Genomic DNA, 24,950 nt, shown 5'->3' with positions numbered 1-24,950 from the left:
GAAGCTAACAAATCCTTTATGATGAGGGCATTGTTGACATTCCAGGAAGGCTGTGTGTGCATATGTAAGCCTACTAGCTAAGAATGAGGGAATGTTGTTAAAAACATGGTAAACCTTTGCAACAGGACCATTTTGATTGAATTCTTAAAGGCCAATTCCCCTTTCCCAATCAGAAGCAAAGTAAAAATGGCTATGTGCAAACAGCATAAAACCAGAACAGCCTGCCAGTAACTCCCAGTCAGTTCAGGTTTTTATGCTGTTTGCTGCTCATCAGTTTCCAAGGGTTGAAATAAAACCTTTAAAGGGACTGTCAACCACAAAAGACGAAAAAAAGAAAAGTTCTAAAATACTGTATTTTCTAAAAATTATTAGTTTATATTGATTAAGATATCATAACTGGTATATAACTTCGGGGCGATTATTCACTCTGCGGGCCGATTATCACTTCTGGCCCTCAAGCAACGAGGTATTTATTATAACCTCTAAATAATCAGTACATATGATTTGCACGAAATACACAGCGACTGCTTATTTGTGGCTAGATTTTGTCGTCTTTCATGTACAATGCTTTTCAGATTACAAAATTAATATAATTAAATGCATTTGAAAATACTTCCATGGAATAATGTTTTGTGTTGATTACCAATGTAAAACATATGGATATAACACATCATTAAATAAGGTAGGTAAATAGGGTGTTTTGAGATTGCCAAACTATGCTTATGCATACACATACATGCATGAAGTTCTACGTTTTATTGCGATATGGATGTATCGCGAATGTGATCCATGTATCCTGAGAAACTGTAATATAAAGGATCTGCAGCGTTATGTTTTCAATTACATTCTTTATTAAAATCAATTTTCGAATAATGAGAATAGAAGATATTTAACATCAACAACAAAAATCCTAAGACCATCTTGTAATTCTTTTTTTTTTACATCATTTGTGTGTAAATAAAATAAAACATCAGGCCCAACAAGTCAAGTAATTATTATATTATGTAGAGTTTTTTTTGGGAAGGTTTGACTTAAAACAGCTGATAATACAATGATATGCGAGCAGCTGCTAGACCTTATGGAAAACAGCTCCCTGGCATTGTGATGATAACAAAGTCTCAAATATTCTTACTATTTTAACAATGCTGAGGAAAAAACTATAGCATTCCTCCATTATGTGTTTGTGCAAGAAGTGATATAAAGATCAGTAATGACCACAAATTCTCCAGGATATTCTTAGACTTAAGATGTTAGAATGAACATTTTATATAATAATATGTCACAAGAGCTATGCAGTTGGAGACTTATGCCCCCCAAACAGGGCCTTGACACAGGACTTTTTTCAACAAAAAACTAACAAAAAACTGACCAAAAGAGTAAATCTTACCATATGAGTGGGACTTTGACCTTTGATCTAGTTGCCCCAATTTCAATAGGGGTAATTTACTGTCCAAGGACAATGCACATGTGAAGTTATCAAGCCAATCAGTCAATTCATTGACCAGTAACTGATCAGAAATGATTTTCACACTTAGTGTGATAGTGACCTTGACCTAGTGACCCCAATTTCAATAGGGGTCATCTACTGTCCAAGGCCAATGCACATGTGAAGAATTGGTCAATTCGTTGACGAGTTACTGATCAGAAACGTTTTTCACACTTAGTGCAATCGTGACCTTGACCTTTGACCTAGTGACCCCTATTTCAATATGGGTCATCTACTGTCCAAGGCCAATGCACATGCAAAGTATCAAGCCAATTGGTCAATTCTTTGACGAGTTATGGATCGGAAAAAAACTGGTCTACTGACAGACAGACCCACAGGTCTACCAACAGACAGACCAACCTACATCCAGCAAAACAATATACCCCTTCTTCTTCGAAGAGGAGCATAATAATAAAGAACAAGTTTTTACTTAGAAATATTTAAAACACTGACACAAAAGTGTAATATTCTTTATTTAGAACAAGAGATGTTTGTAAACCATGAATGCCCCCCATTCAGCAAAGTCGTCACATTGACCTTGAGATTTGTTCTCTTTATTTTGAAATAATAAGGGGTCATCCTAGGTCAAGTCTAAGCAGGATATTTATTTATATGATCCTAACAATTATCTAGATATATAATTCGGAAACAATTTTCAGGTTATAACAACAATCATGTGACATAGATCTTTGACATGTCTACTTCGAAATCAGTACTAATCTTCCTATCCTCTCAAGAAACCAGCATATTGATTAAGATGATGACAGGTGTAACAAAGCATTTATGATTGTGCGAAAACCAATTTCATCATATATTTATTTAGCCTATGTGACCTAGACCTCTGAAATGATGACCTCAAACTCAATAGGTGTCTTCCTTAAAATTTGAGCCAAGTAACAACTAAACAACTTTGAGTGATTATAGGTCAAAATGTTGTCAAGCAAAGCCTAAAAAAATAAGCTCCATTCTTTCATCGTAAGTTACCTGCATTATTACGATTTAGAATCATTCTCTACATATCACACAGAAACTAATTTCTATATACAAGCCCATGTGACCTTGACTTTTGACCTTGTTACGTCATATTAAAAAGGCCCCTCCTTTGTTCCAAAAAAAGATCATACCATGCATGCTTGCAGGTCTTTCTCTATTGCAGTATTCACAATCAAAGCGCTGAAGGCACTGAAGATGTTCGCTATTGCATAATTTAACACGCAATTCATTTTTCAAAATCAATCGCAAGTTTGAAATGAACACACGCCATTCAAATTTATAAAGTGTGTGTCATAGCACGGGTCGAGTTTTGTGTGCACTTTTTATCATCCTTATTATTTCATTGAAATACTTAGACAAAATAAAAACAACATGGCTTTTTGGCATTCTGAAAGCAATAGAAAGTATGATGAAAATGGTAATGAGAACTTAATATAAAGAAAATTTGCAGTCACCGTCATATTGATGGAATATTTTTGGAATATCAAATAACTTTCTCACCAAGAATATAAATTCATAATGAAAGTTCCGTGTACAAAACTTTTGATTTTTGACACCATATACAAATTCAAAATATACAATAATCTTCGTATCTTGTATGTAGAGGAATAAAAGTATATACACATTGCTGTTTATGCTTTACTTGTTACCGAGCAGTTCACATGGTGTCAACAACGCTGACATAAACATAGGTATAGAGCAATAATGCGCTTTTTAGGCGTAGCTGTTTTACTAAGTTTTCATCTAAGTGACTGTTACATAACACCAACAGACACACATAAATATTTTCGAATATGTAATATGCTGATTCGAGATACAACCTCTGAATTTTTGCTACATCACTGTGTATGTGCTCAATTCAAAAGATGTAGCACTGTTCAGTGTAAAGAATTCTGAACTACTCTCTGTATGCTCAAACGACACAAGTTGTGGCCCTGTTACAAGTACGCGTTACAATCCATCTCGCAGAATTTCACTTTCGCCTCCAAGATGAGAAAACAATCATTTGCATAATAGTACAGTGTCACAATAAGAGAAAATCGTTTAATCATCATACCACAATGTTTGCAGTACTTGATCAGCACGTCTGGAAATCAGTCCTAAATGTGTGGATAGGCTGCCATTATTAACAAGTTTGCTATTTCCATATTCCATATGCGCCCATCACATAAATAGCCCACTCAGCTATCTCTCCGTCCGGTAAGGAGAAACATAACATATGGAGTGATTTTATAGCAAACAGCATCGCCTATGGCCTGACTGCGCAAATGCACATGTTGGGTTTAACAAACGCTTGCCGAAACGTATTAGACCCATTTTCCCATGACGGCCCTATGGATGTGTGATTTAAATGTGTCGAAAGAAAACTGCGTTTAAATCAAATATCAACATACGATATATTTGGATAGTGAAAAAAGATACTCATAACAAGGCATATGAGGACAAATATAAAGTGCTCTCCCGTAGTATATTTTTTATCTACTCACACTAACATTTCATGCGGTGAATATGCAACTTACACGTGAAAAACACAACACAATAATTTAACTTGTGTTTAATTGTATTCATTTATTTAGAAAAGTAAATTGCAAATTTTATTTAAAAGTCAGCGTATATGCCGACTACATTTTTAAAAGATATTACTTGTTATAAATATATTTAATATAATATATTTAGTTGTTTTCGGTTTTAGCGATTATAAAGTATTTTCGAGGTTGCTTATAGTATGCCTGTAGTAATTGATGAACTCATATCCAACTGTCTATGTATTGATAACTGTGAATGTAAACAAGCTAAACCTTCTACTAGCCTTCTACTAATGCGTTGCTAGCACCCGTAAATACAAAAGATCGCCGCTATCTTTAGAGAACCAAAAAACGTTTTCCAGAAATACCCGCTATAGTAGCATGAACGAGGTTACGAAACAGGTCATTCGTGTTATTATTATAAATTGTTTGTTATATTCGGGCTTAGTGATTATAAAACATTTTTTGTTTTTGTCTATCGTATCGCTGAAGTTATTGTTGAACTTATGTTCAACATTTTATAAATTGAGAATATATGGGGCGTAAACTTTTTCCCGAATCTATTAATAGCCTCAATTTATGTTTGACCTGTACTACGTCATTGAGGTGTATGTGAGAGCGTAACATTATTGCGTTGTTATCGCCCGTGAACTTTCCTTTGTTTATCGACAGGCGCATCTATTAATAGCCTCATATTATGAATGGACTGAGCAAAAACACTATGTCATGAAGACGCTGCAGAAAATGGACTATTTTATTCATTCATAAACAAACTCCTCCGCGACACGTACAATACGATCATTTTTTATTGATTCTTTTCTATAAAAGCACCGTTCGAAACTATTGCATTTAACACGATATTAATATAATGTTTTTATTTGTGAATGAATATAATTGGAGAACTCAAACCTCTTGCATAAATTATACAACTCTTTCTCGCGCGGATACGCGTAGTAAGCGGGTATTGGGCTCCTAGTACCTGAGGTGTATCAACCTGAATTTTAGACTAACCACCTTAGACGGTGGCTTAGCGACCATCTAAAAATAGCTGCCAACAGTTCTTAAGAACTTAACTTCAGGCATTGCGGCTATAATACACCCCATAAAATACCCCAAAATGGCAGCAAAAATTCAATTTGACCTCAATTGAATAGTTAATTCAAAAATACAAGATGAAAATAACTTTTGCAGAATAATGTTTGCACCCATATATATTCTTCAAAACATTGTTTTTTTACCCTGGCAACTGTAGAACAATTTGTAACATTAATGGACAAATAATTACCTGATGTTCAGGTAATAAGCCTCTGTGGTTTTGTGACAGTGCAGACAGGCATGCACAGGAATATTGTAAGGATTGGCCAACTATCTGACAGCAACCCATGGCCATGATTAATTACTGCATACCTAGCAAAATATTTTGGTGTCAGAAATTAATACATTTTTATGTTTGTTTATGATTTTCAATGTTTATTTCTGAGACAACTAAAAGCAGTGCTCAAAGTTGATCTTCAGGCAATTTATTCCCCGAGATTTTGGAAGTCAGTCTCCAGATTAAACTAGGTCACAGCCATAAATCATGGGCGCCATATCTTTTTTGCGATGCATTAACAAATGAGCCAATGCTACTTCCTAGGTGGCGCTAAGGACCGGATGTTTTGAAATTCACGGATAGTTCTACAGGATGAGTAGGTTTTATGTTTTTTGTTGAACATTTTTTGCATTATTTAAAAAATCCGGCAATGTAGTGTGATTCAGCGAAGATTTATTCATCCACAAATGTACAGAAACATCTAACTGCAAGCCATTTGGAACCGTGATAACCTTGATAAGTTGTTGCATGTAGAAGTTTTTAAAAGACAATCAATGTATTTAGCCTGTGTGACTAGCAAATTGCCACCCAATCAAACTGCTAACAACATCAAACCATCGCTTTGAATTATGTACAAGTTGTTGCATGCAGAAAAACATTGGCTTCTTGTCGATCTAAAAGATAATTTTGCATGCTACTAATAGAGATGCAGCCAAGGAGGCGGCGCTAATCACAGGAGGTGGCCCCAATGCACATTTTCAGCTATTTAAATTTTTGGTGTAGAACATACACTTTTTGTGTGGTATACCAGGTTAAATGTTCGATCTTTGTTCCTCAATTCGATCATAATGAAATATAATCAAACAATTAAAAGTCTACATAATTATGAAGAAAATCTTTTGCAAAGAGATTTCGAATTATTTGTGTCATTGAATATACTATAAAACTGAAAAGTAATTTGAGAATTGTTAAAAAGGTTAACGATTAAAGACTGAACTAACCTATTTTTGGAGATGTTAGTAGGAACAAACAACATATTTTAGATTAATTAAGATTTGTAGACCTTTGTTTTTTGGTGAATTAAGCATTTGGATTAGGGGACACAACTCTTCATTTAAAGCAGAAGTTGTAACAGCTTTTAATTATTTTGTGTCATATCTAACTGTATAAACATATTTGTTGCAGTAGAAATATTTTGAGAACGTAGAGAATTTAGTTATAAGATTTTATTGAGTACTACATATGTTAGTTTATATTGTGCAATATGTTTCATTCAGATTGCTGACTTCTCAATTGAGTTGGTAACTTATATATTTACATAGTTACAATCTGTTTTTAATTTTTATAGACTGTGTTTATGTTCTGTTTACATTTGGGTTTACAAATTAAAGTTAAAAAATACAAAATAACAAGGGCTGTTTGTAAAACATGCATGCCCCCCCTATGGGCTGTGAGTTGTAGTGGCAGCCATTGTGTGAATACGTTTTTTGTCACTGTGACCTTGACCTTTGACCTAGTGACCTGAAAATCATCTGCCAGTCATGATCATGTACCTATGAAGTTTCATGATCCTAGACCTTATTATTTTTCAGTTATCATCAGGAAACCATTTTACTGTTTCGAGTCACTGTGAACTTGACCTTTGACCTAGTGACCTGAAAATTAATAGGGGTCATCTGCCAGTCATGATCAATGTACCTATGAAGTTTCATGATCCTAGGCATAAGCATTCTGAGTTATCATCCGGAAACTATTTTACTGTTTCGAGTCACTGTGACCTTGACCTTTGACCTAGTGACCTGACAATTAATAGGGGTCATTTGCCCGTCATGATCAATATTCCTATGAAGTTTCATGATCCTAGGCGTAAGCATTCTTGAGTTATCATCTGGAAACCATTTTACTGTTTCGAGTCACTGTGACCTTGAACTTTGACCTAGTGACCTGAAAATCAATAGGGGTCATCTGCCAGTCATGATCAATGTACCTATGAAGTTTCATGATCCTAGGCATAAGCATTCTTGGGTTATCATCCGGAAACCATTTTACTGTTTCCAGTCACTGTGACCTTGACCTTTGACCTAGTGACCTTAAAATCAATAGGGGTCACCGCCCGTCATGATCAATGTACCTATGAAGTTTCATGATCCTAGGCGTAAGCATTCTTGAGTTATCATCCGGAAACCATTTTACTATTTCGAATCACTGTGACCTTGACCTTTGACCTAGTGACCTGAAAATCAATAGGGGTCATCTGCCAGTTATGATCAATGTACCTATGAAGTTTCATGATCCTAGGCCTAAGCGTTCTTGAGTTATCATCCGGAAACCATCTGGTGGACGGACCGACCAACCGACCGATGGACCGACCGATATGTGCAAAACAATATACCCCCTCTTCTTTAAAGGGGGGCATAAATATGAAAAACAAACATTTTTATCTTATGCAAGTCATGTGATGACACATATATCGTGCATTGGCGCCAATTCATGCCATTAGCGCCACCTCCTTGGCATTGGCTCCATCTCTTTTGGAACGCAAGCAGCCAATATGTTTGTGCATGCAGCAGTTAGTATATGTTGAACTTAATCATTTGATGTCTTAGCAATTTAATTAAATGGAAATTTGCTCTTCACACAGGAAAAATACATAGCTTTGCTTTCAAATACTCAATCATGCCTCAACTAATAAAGGTCCTCCATTTTCAAAATTACTTGTGATTGTATTTTTCTGTACATATTTTAAATAAAATAATCTGCGCTGAATCGCACTACATTGCCCGATTTTTTAAATAATGCGAAATATGTTGAAACAAGACTATTGCCAAGCAATATAGTCCCCTACTGGCTCCACCATTGTCAGAAATTCCACCATTGTCAGATTTTTTTTTATTTGTTGCACAAGCAACCAGAATTTTTGACGTAGGAACAAAATGAAATGATGTGCATAATGTCCATCATTGCTATCTATCCATGTTTCAAGTTTCATGAAAAAATATTAAGAACTTTTCAAGTTATCGCAGGATCCAGAAAACCACCATTTTCAGCAGTATTTCTAGTCTATTTGTTGCCATAGCAACCAGAATTTTTGACATAGGAACAAAATGAAATGACGTGCATAATGTCCATATTGCAATCTATTCATGTTTCAAGTTTCATGAAACAAGGGCTGTTTGTAAAACATGCATGACCCCCTTATGGGCTGTCAGTTGTAGTGGCAGCCATTGTGTGAATACGTTTTTTGTCACTGTGACCTTGACCTTGAGTTATCATCCGGAAACCATTTTACTGTATACATAAGAAAATCAAACTATGCACACAAAAAATAACTTTTTTTTAAATATATATATTTTTTATAATGTTAGATTGTTTTATTTCAATATTTAAATTCTCTTAAGAAATATTTTATTATGCAATAAAAGCTACAATACACTTTTTTCAGTTATTGCAATTTACAGAGGCCCTTAAAATGCAATAAAGCTTTCCTGATAATCTTTCAGATGTTAAACAGTTTGCTGGTATCTTTGAACATAAACCACCTCATAAAACTGTATAAATTGTGAAATAAAATGGCAAAATTAATTTAAAGTGGTGGCATTGAATAGAATAACTAAATACCGAAATTAACCATTTAAGACCTTTTTAATGAAGTGAACATCTAATTCTAAACCAATAAAATAATGTACATGACTTTGTAAGCTTTTTAATAATCAATTTATTGAACTGTTTGTTCCTCTGTTTACTTGAATTTTTTTAATAACATGTTGTCAAATTGCCTGCCTTTTCCCTTATTTAAGCAGGATGTGCTAGTTGCAACTTTCGAGAATCGTTCATATTCTGTGTCATGGTACCAGATTCATTGGTCATCTGGAATTCATTTCGAGTTTTACCTCAACTGAACTGTCTGCTAAAACATGTACATGACATATTGTTTTTGCTGCATCATTAAATTGAAGCCTAGGGTAAAAAGTAAGGCTTGATGTCTCATTTTGGGAAAACAGCTCTTAATGCATGTGTGTAAAGTCTGCACAAGCTAATCAGAGAGGACACTAGCTTAGGCTAAATTTTCAGTTAGAAGACTTCCTTGAAACGAAAATTCCACAAATGTTGAAAGTGTCATCACTAATTATTTTATGCACACTGCACATGCTCATCTGAGACGACTTTCTACGCACATGCATTAACACCAGTTTTTCCAAGAATGTGGTAGCTATAAACAATCTTGAAATTTGCTACCGTGTTTTATTGCACATTTCTTGACTTTCTGTTTATATGTCTAATGATAACGCATAAAAAATGGAAAGGTATTTTGTTTGTCAGTTCTTACATAATAATCCAGTGCCAAATAGCTACAGGAATATATTGTTTATCTCTTGGATAGGACTGATGCTGGTTCTAAATAGAGAGACACATTAAGTGCAATCATTAAGGCATTTTATTATAATTAGTTCCAAAATCTCTTTGCCATATTCGGGGTGCAGGATTAACAGGGTTCACAGGGATTTACACACGGGTTGAACAGATTGTAAACACACTGGTAAGAACTTTATTTTTTACAAATATCTCAAGTTATTGTAATACATTTGCTATAATCTTTTTGCAATATTTGTTGCAATTTCTCTTGTAGTTTGTGCTGATATCTAAAGATTTAAGAATACATTCTTGAATACCTCTGAAATTGGTGCCAAATTCTCACGTTGCTTGCAGCATAACAGTGTTCATGAATGCTGTACACATCAAATGTTGGGCCAAGAGCAAGGCTTATTAAATCAAGTATTAATTCTGATTTATTTCAGCATAAAACTGTCTTTTATGCACAAGTTGAAATTCTTAAGAAACATTGTTTAAAACATTTATTTGAAAAAAGCACCACTTAACGGTGTGTTTACATCCATTAACGTTTAATTGTAAACACCGCAAAGTCACATGATCCTGCACCCTGATATAGAGTAACAAAGAGCAGACAATTTGTTTTAACATAATTCAAGGGTAATTATTTATGAACTTTGTTGGGGCAGTTTCGTTGAATATTATCATCAAAAACATTTTCATGAAGTTTGATGAACAAATGTTCAATTTCCAGATATAATGGCTCAACCAGCCAATATAAGTTAAGCCCAGTTTTCCCAGAACGTGTCTCAATGAATAAATAACTGGATAATGGCAAGGTGGTTCCTTCTTTGCTGGGGAGAAATTAAATAAACCAGACGTGAGTGGCACTTATGAAATCATTAATTATTCATGAGGCATGAAGGACAAGCATATTGGTAACGTCTATCCAGGTTTTTGGAAAAATACCTTGCTTGATAATAAACTAGAAAAAAAAAAAATATTGCAATATTAATGTTGAGTATAACATTTCTCCGTGAATTGGTGCAATTAACATTACCTGTGAAGTTCTAAAGAATTTTACTAGAGGACCATTTCCGAAATTTCAAATGTGTTTTCAAATTATTTGTGTGTACTTTTTATTTGCATCACCATACATGTATTCTTGTATTTAGATGTGACAGCAAAGAGAATGAATTTTGTATGACAAAAAAATATCCATACGTATGCCAAATGTTGAGATTTTAATCAGAGAGGCCCATAATGCTTAATTCCTTATATTATGGAAATGCATTTGATTTGCATTTGTGCCCTTATGTCTAACCTTTGCAACTATTATAATTGAGAGAGGAAAATCAATATGTGCTTTATAAGAAATCTTTCTTATTTGACAAATGATTATCATATCACGGAGCAAAAAGCTTTGTATGTCAAGCTAAAAATTGTTTAAACAAGAGCTGTCTCATTAGGATGACATATTCCCCCGAAAAACACTTTGATAGGAGTTATGAGCATTTTTCGAAACCTAAACCCAGATGTCGAAACCTAAACACGGACCCTTAGTTCGAGGTCAAGGTCAAAGGGGTCAAAATTTGTGTGCCTATGGAAAGGCCTTGTCCATATACACATGCATACCAAATATGAAGGTTACATCTGAAGCGACATAGAAGTTAATATGAGCATTTTTCGAAACTTAAACGCAAAGTGCGACGGACAAACAGTTGGACAGACAGACAGACGTCAGTGCGATCACTATATGCCCTCCTTCGGGGGCATACAATTAAATTGGAGTAACTATAAATCATTCTCTTAAAAAAACTGTAATAAGATTTCTTATCAGGGCATTTAATTCTGGGCCCTTATTCGTGAAGCAGTTTCTCAGACTTAATGGTTAGTGAACTATAATTTGCCCATACCAAACATATGCCCACTCATGAAAACCAGTCAAATAATATATTGTGGCAATATATATTCTGTTCTGATTGCAATACAGCTTCTGTAATTGCAGTAAGGTAGCATCTGCACACATGGTAATGTAGCTTCTGTACTTGAGGCAATTAAACTTCTGTACTTGTGGAAATCTAGATTCCGTAATTGTGGCAATAAAGCTTCTGTAGTCTGTACTTGTGGTAATGTAGCTTCTGTACTTGTGGCAATGAAGCTTCTGTAGTCTGTACTTTTGGTAAATTAGCTTCTGTACTTGTGACAATGAAAATTATGTAGTCTGTTCTTGTGGCAATGAAGCTTCTGTACTTGTGGCAGTGAAGCTCTTGTAGTCTGTACTTGTGGTAATGTAGCTTCTGTATTTGTGGCATTATGAAGCTTCTGTACTTGTGGTAATGAAGCTTCTGTACTCGTGGTAAAATAGCTTCTGTTCTTGTGGTAATGTAACTAATATGTACTTGTGGAAGTTGCTTCTGCACTGGTGGTAATCAAGAATCTGAAAGTGTTTGAATTATGATAAACAATGTTGCAGGTTATTCTAACCTGTACTGTTATCATGTACACATTTCCAAACTTTTTTCATGGGTGAACAACTAGGCAATCCTTGATAGAACAATGCTGAAAACAACAACTACATGAAGTATTGTGCATACTTGTCATGCCTCAGAAGTGGCAGATTGTTTTTTTTGTTTCATTCCTCCCACATTCCCAACCTAGATCTATCTCAGTACCAACATTTGCACAATTTCCAAGCTAGCATGTTATGAACACCTGTAAAATACCCAGGCAACTGTTTTTCTGAGTTTATGTATTATCATTTGCATGTACATATAGCTGTGATCACAAAATGCAAAGAAGCATAACACAAATCAGATCAATTGTGACATAATGTGTTTATTTTCTTGTCAACTTTGAATGGTTGTGTTCATGTCCTTGACCCTTTTGAATGGTTAAGCTCAAGTCCATGTGGCCTTTGCATGGTTGTGTTCATGTCCGTGGCCCCTTTGAATAGTTGTGTTAATATCCTTGTTCCCTTTGAATGGTTGTGTTCATGTCCTTGTCCCCTTCGAATGGTTGTGTTCATGTCCTTGTGGCCTTTGAATGGGTACGTTCATGCCCTTGTGGCCTTTGAATGGGTGTGTTTATGCCCTTGTCCCCTTTGAATGTTTGTGTTCATGTCCTTGTGGCCTTTGAATGGTTGTGTTAATGTCCTTATATCCTTTGAATGTTTGTGTTCATGTTCTTGTGGCCTTTAATTCGTTGTGTTCATGCCCTTGTGGCCTTTGAATGGTCATGTTCATGCCCTTGTCTCCTTTGAATGTGTGTGTTCATGTTCTTGTGGCCTTTCAATGGTTGTGTCAATTTCCAAGTCCTCTTTCAATTGTTGTGTTAATTTCTGTATCCTCTTTCAATTGTTGTGTTAATTTCCGCGTCCTCTTTCAATTGTTGTGTTATTTTGCTTGCCCTCTTTCAATTGTTGTGTTAATTTCCATGTCCTCTTTCAATGGTTGTGTTCATTGCATTGTCCCCTAAAATGGTTGTGTTGACATTTTATTGTTGCCTTTCAATGGTTGTGTTCATGTCTTTGTCCTCTTTCAATGGTTATGTTCATCTCCTTGGCACCTTTCAATAATTGTGTTCATTTTATTTCTCAATTTAATGTGTGTTTGTTACCTTCACGCCTTTCAAAAGTTATGTTTATTTCCATGGCACATTTCAATGGTTAAGAATTCTTTGGGCTTTCAATGATTGCCTCTTCCTTGACCCCTTGCATTGGTTGAGTTCATTTCTTTATCCCTTTTTGAGGCATGTGTTCATTTCCTTACTGTCTTTCAATGTTTGCTATAATTTCTTTGTCACCTTTGAATGGAAGAGTTCATTTTCTTGGCCCCTTTCAATTGTTGTGTTCATTTCCTTGACCCATTTGCCTTTTCAATTGTTTTCTTTATTTCCTTTGCCCATTCTTATGATTGTTCCCCTTTCATAGTGTGGATGCTATTTTTCAGAACCATATCATACATGTTTATGTTTTAAACTAAAAAGATCGGAAATAAGTCAGGCATATCACAAGACTTGATAAGACTTGATGATATTTCTGTCATTGTAATTTTTAACGGAGGGTCAGGTAGCAAATGGACAACTTTATATCAAGTGGAACAATTCCACAATTAACAAGTGTTGGTCTCTGGACAGACAACAAATGGAAAGACGAGCAGCAAGACTGAGTGAGAGACTGACGTCCTTGCTAATTCCAATATACCTCTTTCCGTTCGTTCCAGCGTATATAATAATAATTGGTCTATATTTCTCAGTTAAATGCTTTGAATCTATAAAAGGACTTTGTACCCAGACTAAAAAACTAGGCAAACAATGATTACATATTCCAAATCCAAATGGGTTTAGCCAATAATATGCCTTTTATTTTGTCTCCCAGCTTTCTTGAGACAATTCTGTTGAGAATATTCTTGTTGATATTTTACAAAGTTCTATGACCTGAGACAAATAATTTGACTTGTAAAAATGTCATAGCCCTGAATTAAATTTATGAAACACAAAAGCTGAGCCCATTTGGTATTCATTTCTCGTGCTAATAATGCTAATTCTAAGCGACATATCTGGACCTATTTTATTGATCAATTTGTTAATGTAAAGCACATATTCTTTCTTTTTCTTTACATAGAGAAACCCAAGTTAATTTAAGCCACTATGAGGTTAGGACAGAATTGGATTTGTTTGTACAAGGCAAGTTCACTGATAACAATTAATACATATTTGTAAAGGATTTCATATACAGTATTAGATCAGGTATAGTAAAAGAACACGCTGTTAAATGATTTTTATGATGATTCTATCTAATTACCAATGTACAATCTGGGCATAGGTTTTTCAATTTACATACCACAACAGAGGCCATCATCTTGCCCTTTGTCACAATTTCAAACAGTAATAAAAATATATGAAAAAACAACAACACAATTTGGATAAACAATTCACACTTTTTGTGATTTAATTGGATGTGTTTACATGACTGTAAAATATCATTTAAAAACAATATTTGTTAGTTTTGTAACTATGTTCATGCTCAACTTGTGCTTTTTATTCACATTAAAATTTAACAAGTTTGATAAAACAAAAATGTTTATTTTCACATAATGAACGGGCTATAGATTTTTACACATTTTTGTTTCAAAAAAAGGAAATTTTTGTCCAGAGCATAACTCTAAATCTACTGAAGGGATTTACTTGAAACTTTAAATATAAACAAATGGCACGTAGGGGAAGTGCAGTGACAAAGATCAATAACTCTATCTACCTTAGTTTTTGAATTATCTCCCTTCATTTAATTTCAAAGTTAATTTGTGTCCGGAGCATAACTCTAAATCTGCTGAAGGGATTTACTTGAAACTTTAAATATAAACAGATGGCAAGTAGGAGAAGTGCAGTGACTAAGAACCATAACTCTATCTACCTTAGTTTTTTAATTATCTCCCTATAATTAATTTCTTAGTAAATTTTTGTTCGAAGCATAACTCTAAATCTACTGAAGGATTTACTTGAAACTTGAAATATAAACAGATGGCAAGTAGGAGAAGTGCAGTGACTAAGAACCATAACTCTATCGCCTGTAGTTTTTTAAATTACCTCCCTTTTTCATTTCCATATATTTTATTCTCTACAGCATAACTCCAACACTATATAACTAATTGATCCTTTGAAATATAAATATTTGACAAAGGTGCCATGTTTTACAAATAATATTCTACTCTCTAAAACAAATGTTGTCATATGCTGGGGGGGGGGGGGGGCATGAAGCATGAAGTTTTGTATAAGCAACAAACACAAATATACACATCAATGATAGACATGATATAAAAATTGCAAGATATAATATTTACATACCAGGACATGATATAAGCCGCATCATTTGAAAATGGACCTTATGCCATCTAACAGTATATCCTTTGTTTATAGGTGTCTATCGCAACCGTTGTTTATTTTTGGTGTTTTCACTTCATATACACTTATATTTGTTAATGCAGCATCAACATACTAAAACAATATCCTGGAAAGAAAAAAGTAATGCATTTGAATATCAACTGTACTTTTGTTTGCAAACTGATCATGCATGTACGATGTAAATCTAAATTTAGTTTTAGTGCAGATTCGTTCATACGACACAAAGACACAATTTTGTCTTACGGATCATTTTAATTTCCTGCAGCGATATCTATTCATACGACACACAAACACTAACTCCGATCCTAATAAAAGACAGTTCCGCTCAGCTTAGAGGACTGGGACAGTCATGTAAAATATAGAATATAATATATATTTTTTATAAACAACTGGTAGCAAGATGAGTTGCAGATAATTGGTGACCTTAAAATTGGTAAGTTACCACATTTTAACTAACTCTTTTGATGTGTTAATTCTTTTCAGTTCAATTCACTAGTGAAAAATGTGCATAATATCACTTTAATTAATAATAAATAAACTGAAAGCAATTACTAGTAAAAGTTAAAACAAGATTCAGTTCCTGAAAATGTAAAAAAAAATATTAAATCTGCAACTAACCTAATATTACACAATATATACTCATAAAGCCACTGGATTTTCAATGTAAACACAATCTTTTTTTGTTTTTAATCTTTAAACAAATTAAATATACGGATAAAAGGCTAGCAACATTGATTGTTTTGATTTATTTTTTTTTAATATATAATATTGACCTGACAACAGCAATATTGACTCTCAAAAGGCATTATTTTATACAAAGAATCGGAAAAAAAGAAGAGAAGAGTAACTCTGTTTTCTAAATTTAAGTGCACTGGCAAACAAGAAAGCAAAACATCTGTCACATCAATATATTGCTCGATCATAAACAAGAAAATGTGCAACAGTATTGCTCAGCTGTTTCTTGATAGTCCCAAGTTTGTATTGGTCTAGCACAAACTCCATGGTAACTGTCCGCATTTTATTCTGTGCCATCTGCAGTTCATCGACATCCTCCTTTGTGAATCGATCAATAATTGTCAGGGTTCGTAACTTTTGCAATGGTTCTAATTTTCCATGATTATTCAATCTGTTCATGTATTCTATAAATTTCTTATCCAGATCTTCAATGATTGAAATCTCTTCATATTTGTTTTTTAGAATTTCATTCACCTGTTCTTTAATTGCTTGCTCGTTGTTTTCTATGTGGGTGATAACACTCTCTTTCAATTGTTGTAACTGCCTGAATATGGCATCCTTGTCTTTCTCCAGCTTGAGCACATTGTTTTTCAGCTGATTCAGGATGGTATGAGTGCTACCAAGAGCCTTTTTCAGATCGGCCAGCACAGTTTTGCACACAGATGCATACTGTGTGTTATTATTTGTAAACTCCACAACAGGACCGACATTTCTACAGCGTTTATGCAGTTCTAATATACAAGTGCTGCAGCAGAGATGTTTATCACCTTCACAGAAGTATTTGTACAATTTATCAGCATGCTTGTCACAATATTCCTCATCCTCTGGCAAATTGCTAAGAATTTTCTCTATTGTTATGTTTTTGGGGAAAAAATGTTTTTCCCATTTCTCCGGAGAACATTCAAGAATCTTCTCCGTGGATACTGCTGGCAGTCTACATTGTGGGCAGCAGACGTCGATCAACGACTTCTCTTCCGCACTTCTTACCAGTCCTTCCAAGCACTGTAAACAAAACGTGTGCTGGCATTTCAGCATACGGGGGTCGGTGTACTTCCGTAAGCATACCGAACATATTACCAGTTCCTCAATTTGAAGGTATTTCCTAGTGGAATCCACCATCTATAATGGTTCAGCGCCTGTTCCACAAGAATTTGCTGCCCCCATGGTGTTCTGATGGCTTAATTTTAAAATTAAGTCCTGTGATCTTATTACAACACTTGAAACTACTATAATATTTTTTAATGCTCCAGTGCTGATATATTATATGTATGAAATTGGTTCCCACAGATGTAAGTAAACACTTTTTTATATCTATCCATCAACAAATATATCATCAGCTTTCAAAAGGATATCTAAATACCCGTCGGTAATGGCTATCGTTTGTAATATTACAAAACAACGTGTAAAGTACACAGACCTTTGGTAAAAACAAAAACATTCAGATGTCAATATTGCATCAAGCCAATTAAAACGTATTCCATCATTCATCATATCACAGTTTACACACATATTTCTGTATTAAAAACATTTCCAGTCACAAACGCTTTAAGTCAAAACTTTCAGACAAGCTTCAAATCCTCAAACGACTTGCTGCCCAGCGGCGTATAGGACACCGCTGCCACGCACTTACAGTTGTCATACTTCATGTAACAAAACTGACACACTTTCTTCGTTAGTTGTAGTGGGTGGGTTGGGTTGGGCGGCACGTCCTTTCTCCCAATCGTTGCTTTCTCATTAACTTCAGATTTGCTTGAACATCCACCCATGTTGAAATAAATACGCAAAAAAGACAATTAAGTAATTAAATTCCACAAATAAAACAATCTAGTTTTAAATTTTCATTCTGATTCTCATCAAATTTACAGTGAAGTAGTTTCCAAATGTCCAATTTAATCCAAGTGTTTCCAGCTTTCCAATGTTATTGCTGGTTTATTGTGTTTTTCACATTTCAAGACTTAATCTTCCAAACCTTTAATGTAATTTAATCTTCTTGTTTTGGAAAATTTCAATCAATTATACTGTCTTCTTCTGTATTGTCTGTCGAATCGAAAAAAAAATTAAGTATATAAAACAGATAATCCTAAGCACACTGTTAAATCCTGGTCAACATTTACAAAAACAAAATATATATTTAACTAACTTCACTTTGTTTGAATGTCCCCAGATGTAGGAAGTCATTACTTTTTTAAGGACATAAAAAGAGATCTTAGATACCGGTTACAACTTTTTATACCTCCCCAATACTGAAACCTTATCTATTTATGTACAATGCTTTGGCACACCTTTACAAAAAGACAAATATTGAAACAATCAAGTGTTTAGTCTAGTAAAGAGATCATATAGCCTGCTACCACTGATATACTTAATAACTGGGGCACAGTTTATCATTTAAAAAGCACTGCCGTCCAAATATGAAGTCAATTAAACCATACTAAAACTGTTATAAACACTTAAAAGATAATCACATAAATGCAATTCAAATAATTACATTTAAGATATTCATATAAATGATAATTCTTTTATTCAACCCATTACCACTTAGATACATATTTTTACCCATTTTTAGTCCCTCAGATAGTTTAATTTTATTAAAGACCTTTCCAACTAGATCCAAGTTTTAAAGGTGCCAGTTCGAAGTCTTTGATAATGATGAGCAGCTAACAGCATAAAACCTGAACAGACTGCGAGTTACTCGCAGGCTGTTCTGGTTGTATGCTGTTTGCACATAGCCATTTTCACGCTGGTTCTGAGTGGGAAAGGGCGAAGGTTATGATACATGATAATAATTATATTTGTTTACAAAACTATAATCTACTTATGAAAAATACTTCATAAGTTGAAGTGATGTTTTTTTTTTTTTTTTTTTGCTGTTGTTCTTTTCAACTCATTAGTTCTCAAAACATTTATCATGATTAAAAAACAATTTCAATTATAACCTGTAATAATTTATATATGTCTAAAACCATTGTAAAAAAAATGGACCATTCTGGGAAGTTTGGTGAAGATGCAGTAAAAAAATTAATGAGTAAAGAGAGCTGAGTCAGTGAGTTGAATATTATGAATAAACAGAGGGCAATAACTCACAAATACCTGGTTATAGAACTTGGTCCTTATGTTATGTCAACAAACATTTCCAAAACGTTTGATGATTCTATTAAAATTAAACAATTTAGAGAGCAGAAACGGGGAATTGCGCAATTTTTGAACAAGTAATGGGCAATAACTCAGAGCAAAAGCCTTTTGCAAAGTGGCTTATTTTCAGTTTTGGCCACCATTTTATAGCAACAAATACTTCCAAATACCAGGTAGTTGAATACAAATTTGATGAAAGCACTAAAAGGGTGGAAATCTGAGATTGGTCACATCAAATATCCTGTAAGAGAGGAACATATTAACAAAAGAAGACAAACAAGAGATGTGTTTGTAAGAAACACAATGCCCCCTATTGCGCCACTTTGAAATAAAACTTCAATATATCATTTGGAAGGTTTAGAAATCATCTCCCTTATAAAGCTTATAACTTCCCTTGGATTGTATTTTTTTACTTTTGACCTTGAAGGATGACCTTGACCTTTCACCACTCAAAATTTGCAGCTCCATGAGATACACATGCATGCCAAATATCAAGTTGCTATCTTCAATATTTCAAAAGTTATGTTAAAAGTTTTCGGATGGACTGATGGACTGACGGACGGACAGTTCAAATGCTATATGCCACCCTACCGGGGGCATAAAAAGAGGAAAACTATTACACATTGTAGAAATCCCTAAATTTAAATTATCAAAGAAGATGGACATTTTGTTGTGCTGAGCTTTTATATTTTAAAACTGTGGTTTCTAGACATGCACACACAAATTAATTTGAAGAATTCAAATGTTGATTGTTCATTATTATAAATTCACACCTTAAAATAATTTTTATATATTTGTATGTTTTCAGACACCAAAACTGACAGTGTAACCTGACCACAAGAGGTCCAGAATAACCCTTATAATGGCAGAAGAATGTCAGCCCAGCTTTTTAATAACTCGACTCGCATAAACAGAGTCGTTTCCCCGAGAGTTTTTACCCCTGACAGTGTCCATGGTAACAATCACACGCTTTATGTGGGTCTGCCACTGAACAAACTCGACTCACTGCCCAGAGCAAAACAGAATGTCATGTCAACATCTTTAGAAGAACATCCGGAAGCGTATTATCTATACTTTATCGCCACCGTTGGAATAATTCTCAACTTTGTGGTGGTGATGGCAATATTTATACGGAAACCGTTACGGAAAATGACCAGCGGATTTTTAATACACGCCTGTTTCCTTGATTTCCTGAAATCTGCCTACTGCATTCCGATTGGTACAAACCTTCTATCCCAGACCAAGCCCACAGATTGCAATTTCTTCGGTGCGTCTTTTGTGATACTAGTAACCACCTCTGTGTTCAATATGGTTGCTATGGTGTGCACTGAAGCTTACACATTTGGCGAGAAAAACATTGGCGGGAATTCTAAAGGAACAGTGATCTGTGTAGGTTTTGGAATTATTCTTGTCTACGTTGGAAGTTTAATTCTCCATCTGGGTCCAACGTTAATCGGTGGGCATTTTGAATTTCATCCTGACATTGGAAGTTGCTCATTCACATTCGGTAAACAAACAGGTTACATGGCCCACCTTATGTGGATGGTCATAACCACAGCGGCGCTGATAGCCGTCTTTCATTTCATCCACAGACTCTACAAGGAAATACAAATCAATCGACCAAACCGCGTCTCATTCTTAGTGCGAACTTCAATCACAGTCATCGAAGGTTCATCAAATTCCACGTGTCGCTTACGAAAAATTATCCATGATGCAAATCATCGTGCCAAAATGTTCATTCTCAACTCAATTATGTTCATAGTTTGCTGGTACCCATACTTTCTTCTTATTGTCATTGACAAGAACTTCACCTTGCCAACTAAAGTGTACCAAACCTTCGCTTTCATTGCCTGGTCACAAGGACCTTTACAGCCAATCCTTTATATCTGCTTTGACCGCAATTTGAACATTCTGGCAAAACACTTGCGCTGTGATAGATATCGCAATGACATTGATTCCATCATTCAGATGATGATGAACCGCAACCAAAGCTCCGAGAACGTTGATGCTCATCATCGCGATCGAGATGCTTCCATCTCGAGTTTTGAATATCCTAATAATCTCGAGCCTGCAGGTATTCCAGAATATGGCGCCAATATGATAACAGAAAACTGTGACAACTGTGCAGTGCAAAACACTTCAAATCAGAACGTTCAAAATCATGTTGCGTTTCGCCACAACAACGTTCTTCGAGACGATTTTTACGTAGCGGAAGAAGTGAGTCCACGTTCAAACATAGCAACATCAGAACACTCCCCAGCACCAGATTATGTTGCAAATCACGGTAACCTGAATCTAGATCCATCCAGTATACAATCTAGCTCTGTCTTAGACAACAGCCCGAAAAAGTATAGAGTGCAAAGGCAGGGTCATATTGCAGAAACAGAAACAGAGTTTTAAAGTTCATTTATTCATTGTATAAATTGGTCATTTTCATTCGTATTTTCAAATCTAGAAACATAATATCTATACTTCATTTTTTACGTTTTCATTTGCGCCATAAATTATTTTAAAGGGGCCTTTTCACAGATTTTTGAATGTATTGAAGTTTGTCATTAAATGCTTTATATTGATAAATTAAAATAAGGGATCTAACAATCTCCAGTAAAAAAACAAGAATACAATAAAAAAAAATGAACCTCATCTGGGCTTGAACCACTGACTGCTGGAGTCCTAGATTTAAAAGTTTTCTGCTTAGACCACTCGGCCATCTGTTCTCACGCTATAATCCAATGTAATTTTTACTTTATATAAGCAATCCTCATAGTTTCACAAAAAATAACGACGACAACAAAACTGTCAAAATTGTTTAATTGTTTCGCGTTGCAACGCTTTATAATTTTCAGGTTTTCCAATCGTCAAAAGATTAATATAATGGATATTTAAGAGCATTGTAAATGTTCAGTATTATCGTTTCCTCACAAATATCATAACTAAAACGAAAATTTGCGAATCTGAAACAACTTTTTTTAATTTTGTCCATTTACCAAAATGTGAAAAGGCCCCTTTAAGGGAGCCGATTACAAACAGTCAAACATTTTTGTTGTCAAAAAGGCAATGTACATTTTTATAAGAAAACCAGGTTTAGTGTTGAATATTGAACAGTTTGTAAAGAACACATTCTATTCTTATCATAAATAAACAAGATAAAGAAGGATCAATGTATCTTTAATGCAAGAGAATCAGATGGCCATGAAATGCGTAAGTACTTGATACACTTATAAAACAAAACTTTGTCATGTTTTATTACTATATAATATTTCAATCACAATAAAACAGTTCAAGCAACCTATTGCACAACATAAATTGCGAAAAATGTTCATCATATGCCCGTATTTCAGATTTTGTATGAAACAATTATGTCAGTTAATTGAATTATTTGAAAAAAAAAATAAACTTAATTACAGGCATTTACATCTTCTAAACAAAAATCAGTTTGTGTGCCTCACCTGTTGAATCATTATAGTAATTTTAGTCTGGTTTTGCATATGATTTTAGAAACACATTAATCCTGTTTTATTTTAATTATCTGATTCATTAGTTTTGATGCTTTAACGTTATAAAATGGTATTTCAATTTTCAAGATTTTATTGCACATGGAAACTTCTGCACACAATTTTATGTTTTCAAAACACGATTTCATTGAGAACTGAAGTGCCTGATATAGCATCAATAGATTAACTGCCACATTTAACAGGCTATAAAACATAATAATACCGTAAAAACATAATAATACAGTAAAAACATAATTAATACTTTCTTTGCAAAGAAAGCGCACATATAATTGCCATTAATTTTTTATGAAAGATCTGTTAGTTCACACATATTTAAGTTTTTTGCCTAGGATAATATGTTTCTCAAGTTATTTACCTGTTTTCCAATGTTTGAATGCATAATCGTGTTTACAGACATTTAAACTGGTTATTTGCAAAAAAAATTGGGAAACAAGAGAAGTACTAGATGAGTATACCTTTTTACTATATAAATTTCATATTGTACAGAAAATATTTTTTTAAAGAACAGCAACAATACTTAGAAGAGAACCTAAAATAAAACAAGAGATGTGTTTGTAAGAAACACAATGCCCCCTAATGAGCTTTGTTCATTGTTGACCTTTTACCTTGAAGGATGACCTTGACCATTCACCACTCAAAATGTGCAGCTCCATGAGATACACATGCATGCCAAATATCAAGTTGCTATGTTCAATATTTCAAAAGTTATTGCAAAACTTTTCTGTAAGGTTAAAGTTTTGGGACAGAATAACATAATGACAGACAGGCCAAAAACAATATGACCCCGATCATTCAATCCGGGGGCATAAAAATTTATGAAAATTAATGTTTTTTTATTTTTGACCTTGAAGGTTGACCTTGACCTTTCACCACTCAAAATGTGCAGCTCCACTAGAAGTAAGTAAGAGATTGAATGGAGAAATGAATTTTTTTTTTTTATTATTTTTGACTTTTCACCTTGAAGGATGACCTTGACCTTTCACCACTCAAAATGTGCAGCTCCACGAGATACACATGCATGCCAAATATTAAGTTGCTGTGTTGAATATTAAAAAGTTATGAAAATTTATGTTTTTTTATATTTTGACCTTTGACCTTGAAGGTTGACTGACCATGACCTTTCAACACTCAAAATGTACAGCTCCATGAGAAGTAAGTAAGAGATTGAATGGAGAAATGAAAATAATTTTTTTAAATTTTTGACCTTTGACCTTGAAGGATGACCTTGACATTTCACCACTCAAAATATGCAGCTCCACGAGATACACATGCATGCCAAATATGAAGTTGCTGTGTTCAATATTAAAAAAGTTATGATAACACTTTAACAGAGGTTAAAGTTTTAGGAAAGAAAAATACAATGATATTTGACCTTTGACCTTGAAGGATGACCTTCACCTTGACTTTTCACCACTCAAAATGAGCAGCTCCATGAGATACACATGCATGGTAAATATCAAGTTGGTATGTTCAATATTGCAAAAGTTATCAAACTTTAGCCAAGGTTAAAGTTTTGGACAGAATGACAGACAGACAGACAGGACAAAAACAATATACCCCCGATCTTTCGATCCGGGGGCATAAAAAATGCATTTTCTTTTTTTCATTTTTTGCACAAACTGAAAAATAAGTAAATAAAATTATCTAAGTAATGTTTATTCGCCAAGTGAAAGCAAATGATTTGTATATTATTATATTTATGTTACATGAATGATGTATATTGGTCATGTTTATTTTCCTTATTAGCTTATGTATAAGCAAGCTACAAGCTTTTAATGCATACTTAGAGCACTTGAGTAGTTTTGTTTTGTTTGTGTATCATAGATCATTTTTGTGCTTTTGTGATGCTCAACAAAGGCGTGGAGTTTACATGATACCACAGTGTTACTTTCCAGTTTACCACTGATCACAATTCATGTTCATGTTTGTAGAATAAAGAAATCTCATGTTTATAGCATTGTTATATTATCTTTGTTAATCATGTTTTGCCATTTTAATCTGAAACATTTGTGAAACACTGA

General features: G+C 34.2%; 3 protein-coding genes and 1 long non-coding RNA gene across 8 annotated transcripts in view; 1 reads left to right on the top strand and 3 right to left on the bottom strand.

Annotated features, from left to right (window-relative positions):
- The window catches only part of LOC127844680 (protein MTO1 homolog, mitochondrial-like), a 112,416-nt gene that overhangs the window by 55,090 nt on the left and 32,376 nt on the right, over positions 1-24,950 (bottom strand). The window lies entirely within an intron of this gene.
- On the top strand, positions 548-24,950 carry LOC127844699 (trace amine-associated receptor 4-like). Of its 2 annotated transcripts, none has more exons than XM_052375130.1 (2): positions 548-682; positions 20,223-24,950. In XM_052375130.1, exon 2 carries the CDS (start codon positions 20,288-20,290, stop codon positions 21,812-21,814), a length of 1,527 nt encoding a protein of 508 aa, XP_052231090.1. In that variant the 5' UTR covers positions 548-682; positions 20,223-20,287; the 3' UTR covers positions 21,815-24,950. The 2 variants fall into 2 exon arrangements, with proteins under 2 accessions (XP_052231090.1, XP_052231097.1); XM_052375137.1 differs by lacking the exon at positions 548-682 and adding an exon at positions 9,696-9,854.
- On the bottom strand, positions 14,567-18,452 carry LOC127844724 (uncharacterized). The gene is made up of 2 exons (XR_008032874.1): positions 18,423-18,452; positions 14,567-15,653 (listed from the first exon to the last, which is right to left on the bottom strand). It is a non-coding gene; the product is annotated as an uncharacterized LOC127844724 (long non-coding RNA).
- Positions 14,567-18,475, bottom strand: LOC127844716 (tripartite motif-containing protein 59-like). The gene has a single exon (XM_052375149.1). The coding sequence runs from the start codon at positions 17,399-17,401 to the stop codon at positions 16,451-16,453; it is 951 nt and encodes a 316-aa protein (XP_052231109.1). The 5' UTR covers positions 17,402-18,475; the 3' UTR covers positions 14,567-16,450.

Source organism: Dreissena polymorpha, chromosome 1 (genome assembly GCF_020536995.1).
Source record: "Dreissena polymorpha isolate Duluth1 chromosome 1, UMN_Dpol_1.0, whole genome shotgun sequence".
NCBI classification, from domain to species: Eukaryota; Metazoa; Mollusca; class Bivalvia; order Myida; family Dreissenidae; genus Dreissena; species Dreissena polymorpha.
This window is presented reverse-complemented; position numbering and strand designations above follow the sequence as displayed.

What these genes read in the sequence shown, in the direction of transcription:
- LOC127844699 (XM_052375130.1), top strand. Translation starts at nt 20,288, where the DNA reads ATGTCAGCCCAGCTTTTTAATAACTCGACTCGCATAAACAGAGTCGTT.
- LOC127844716 (XM_052375149.1), bottom strand. Translation starts at nt 17,401, where the DNA reads ATGGTGGATTCCACTAGGAAATACCTTCAAATTGAGGAACTGGTAATA.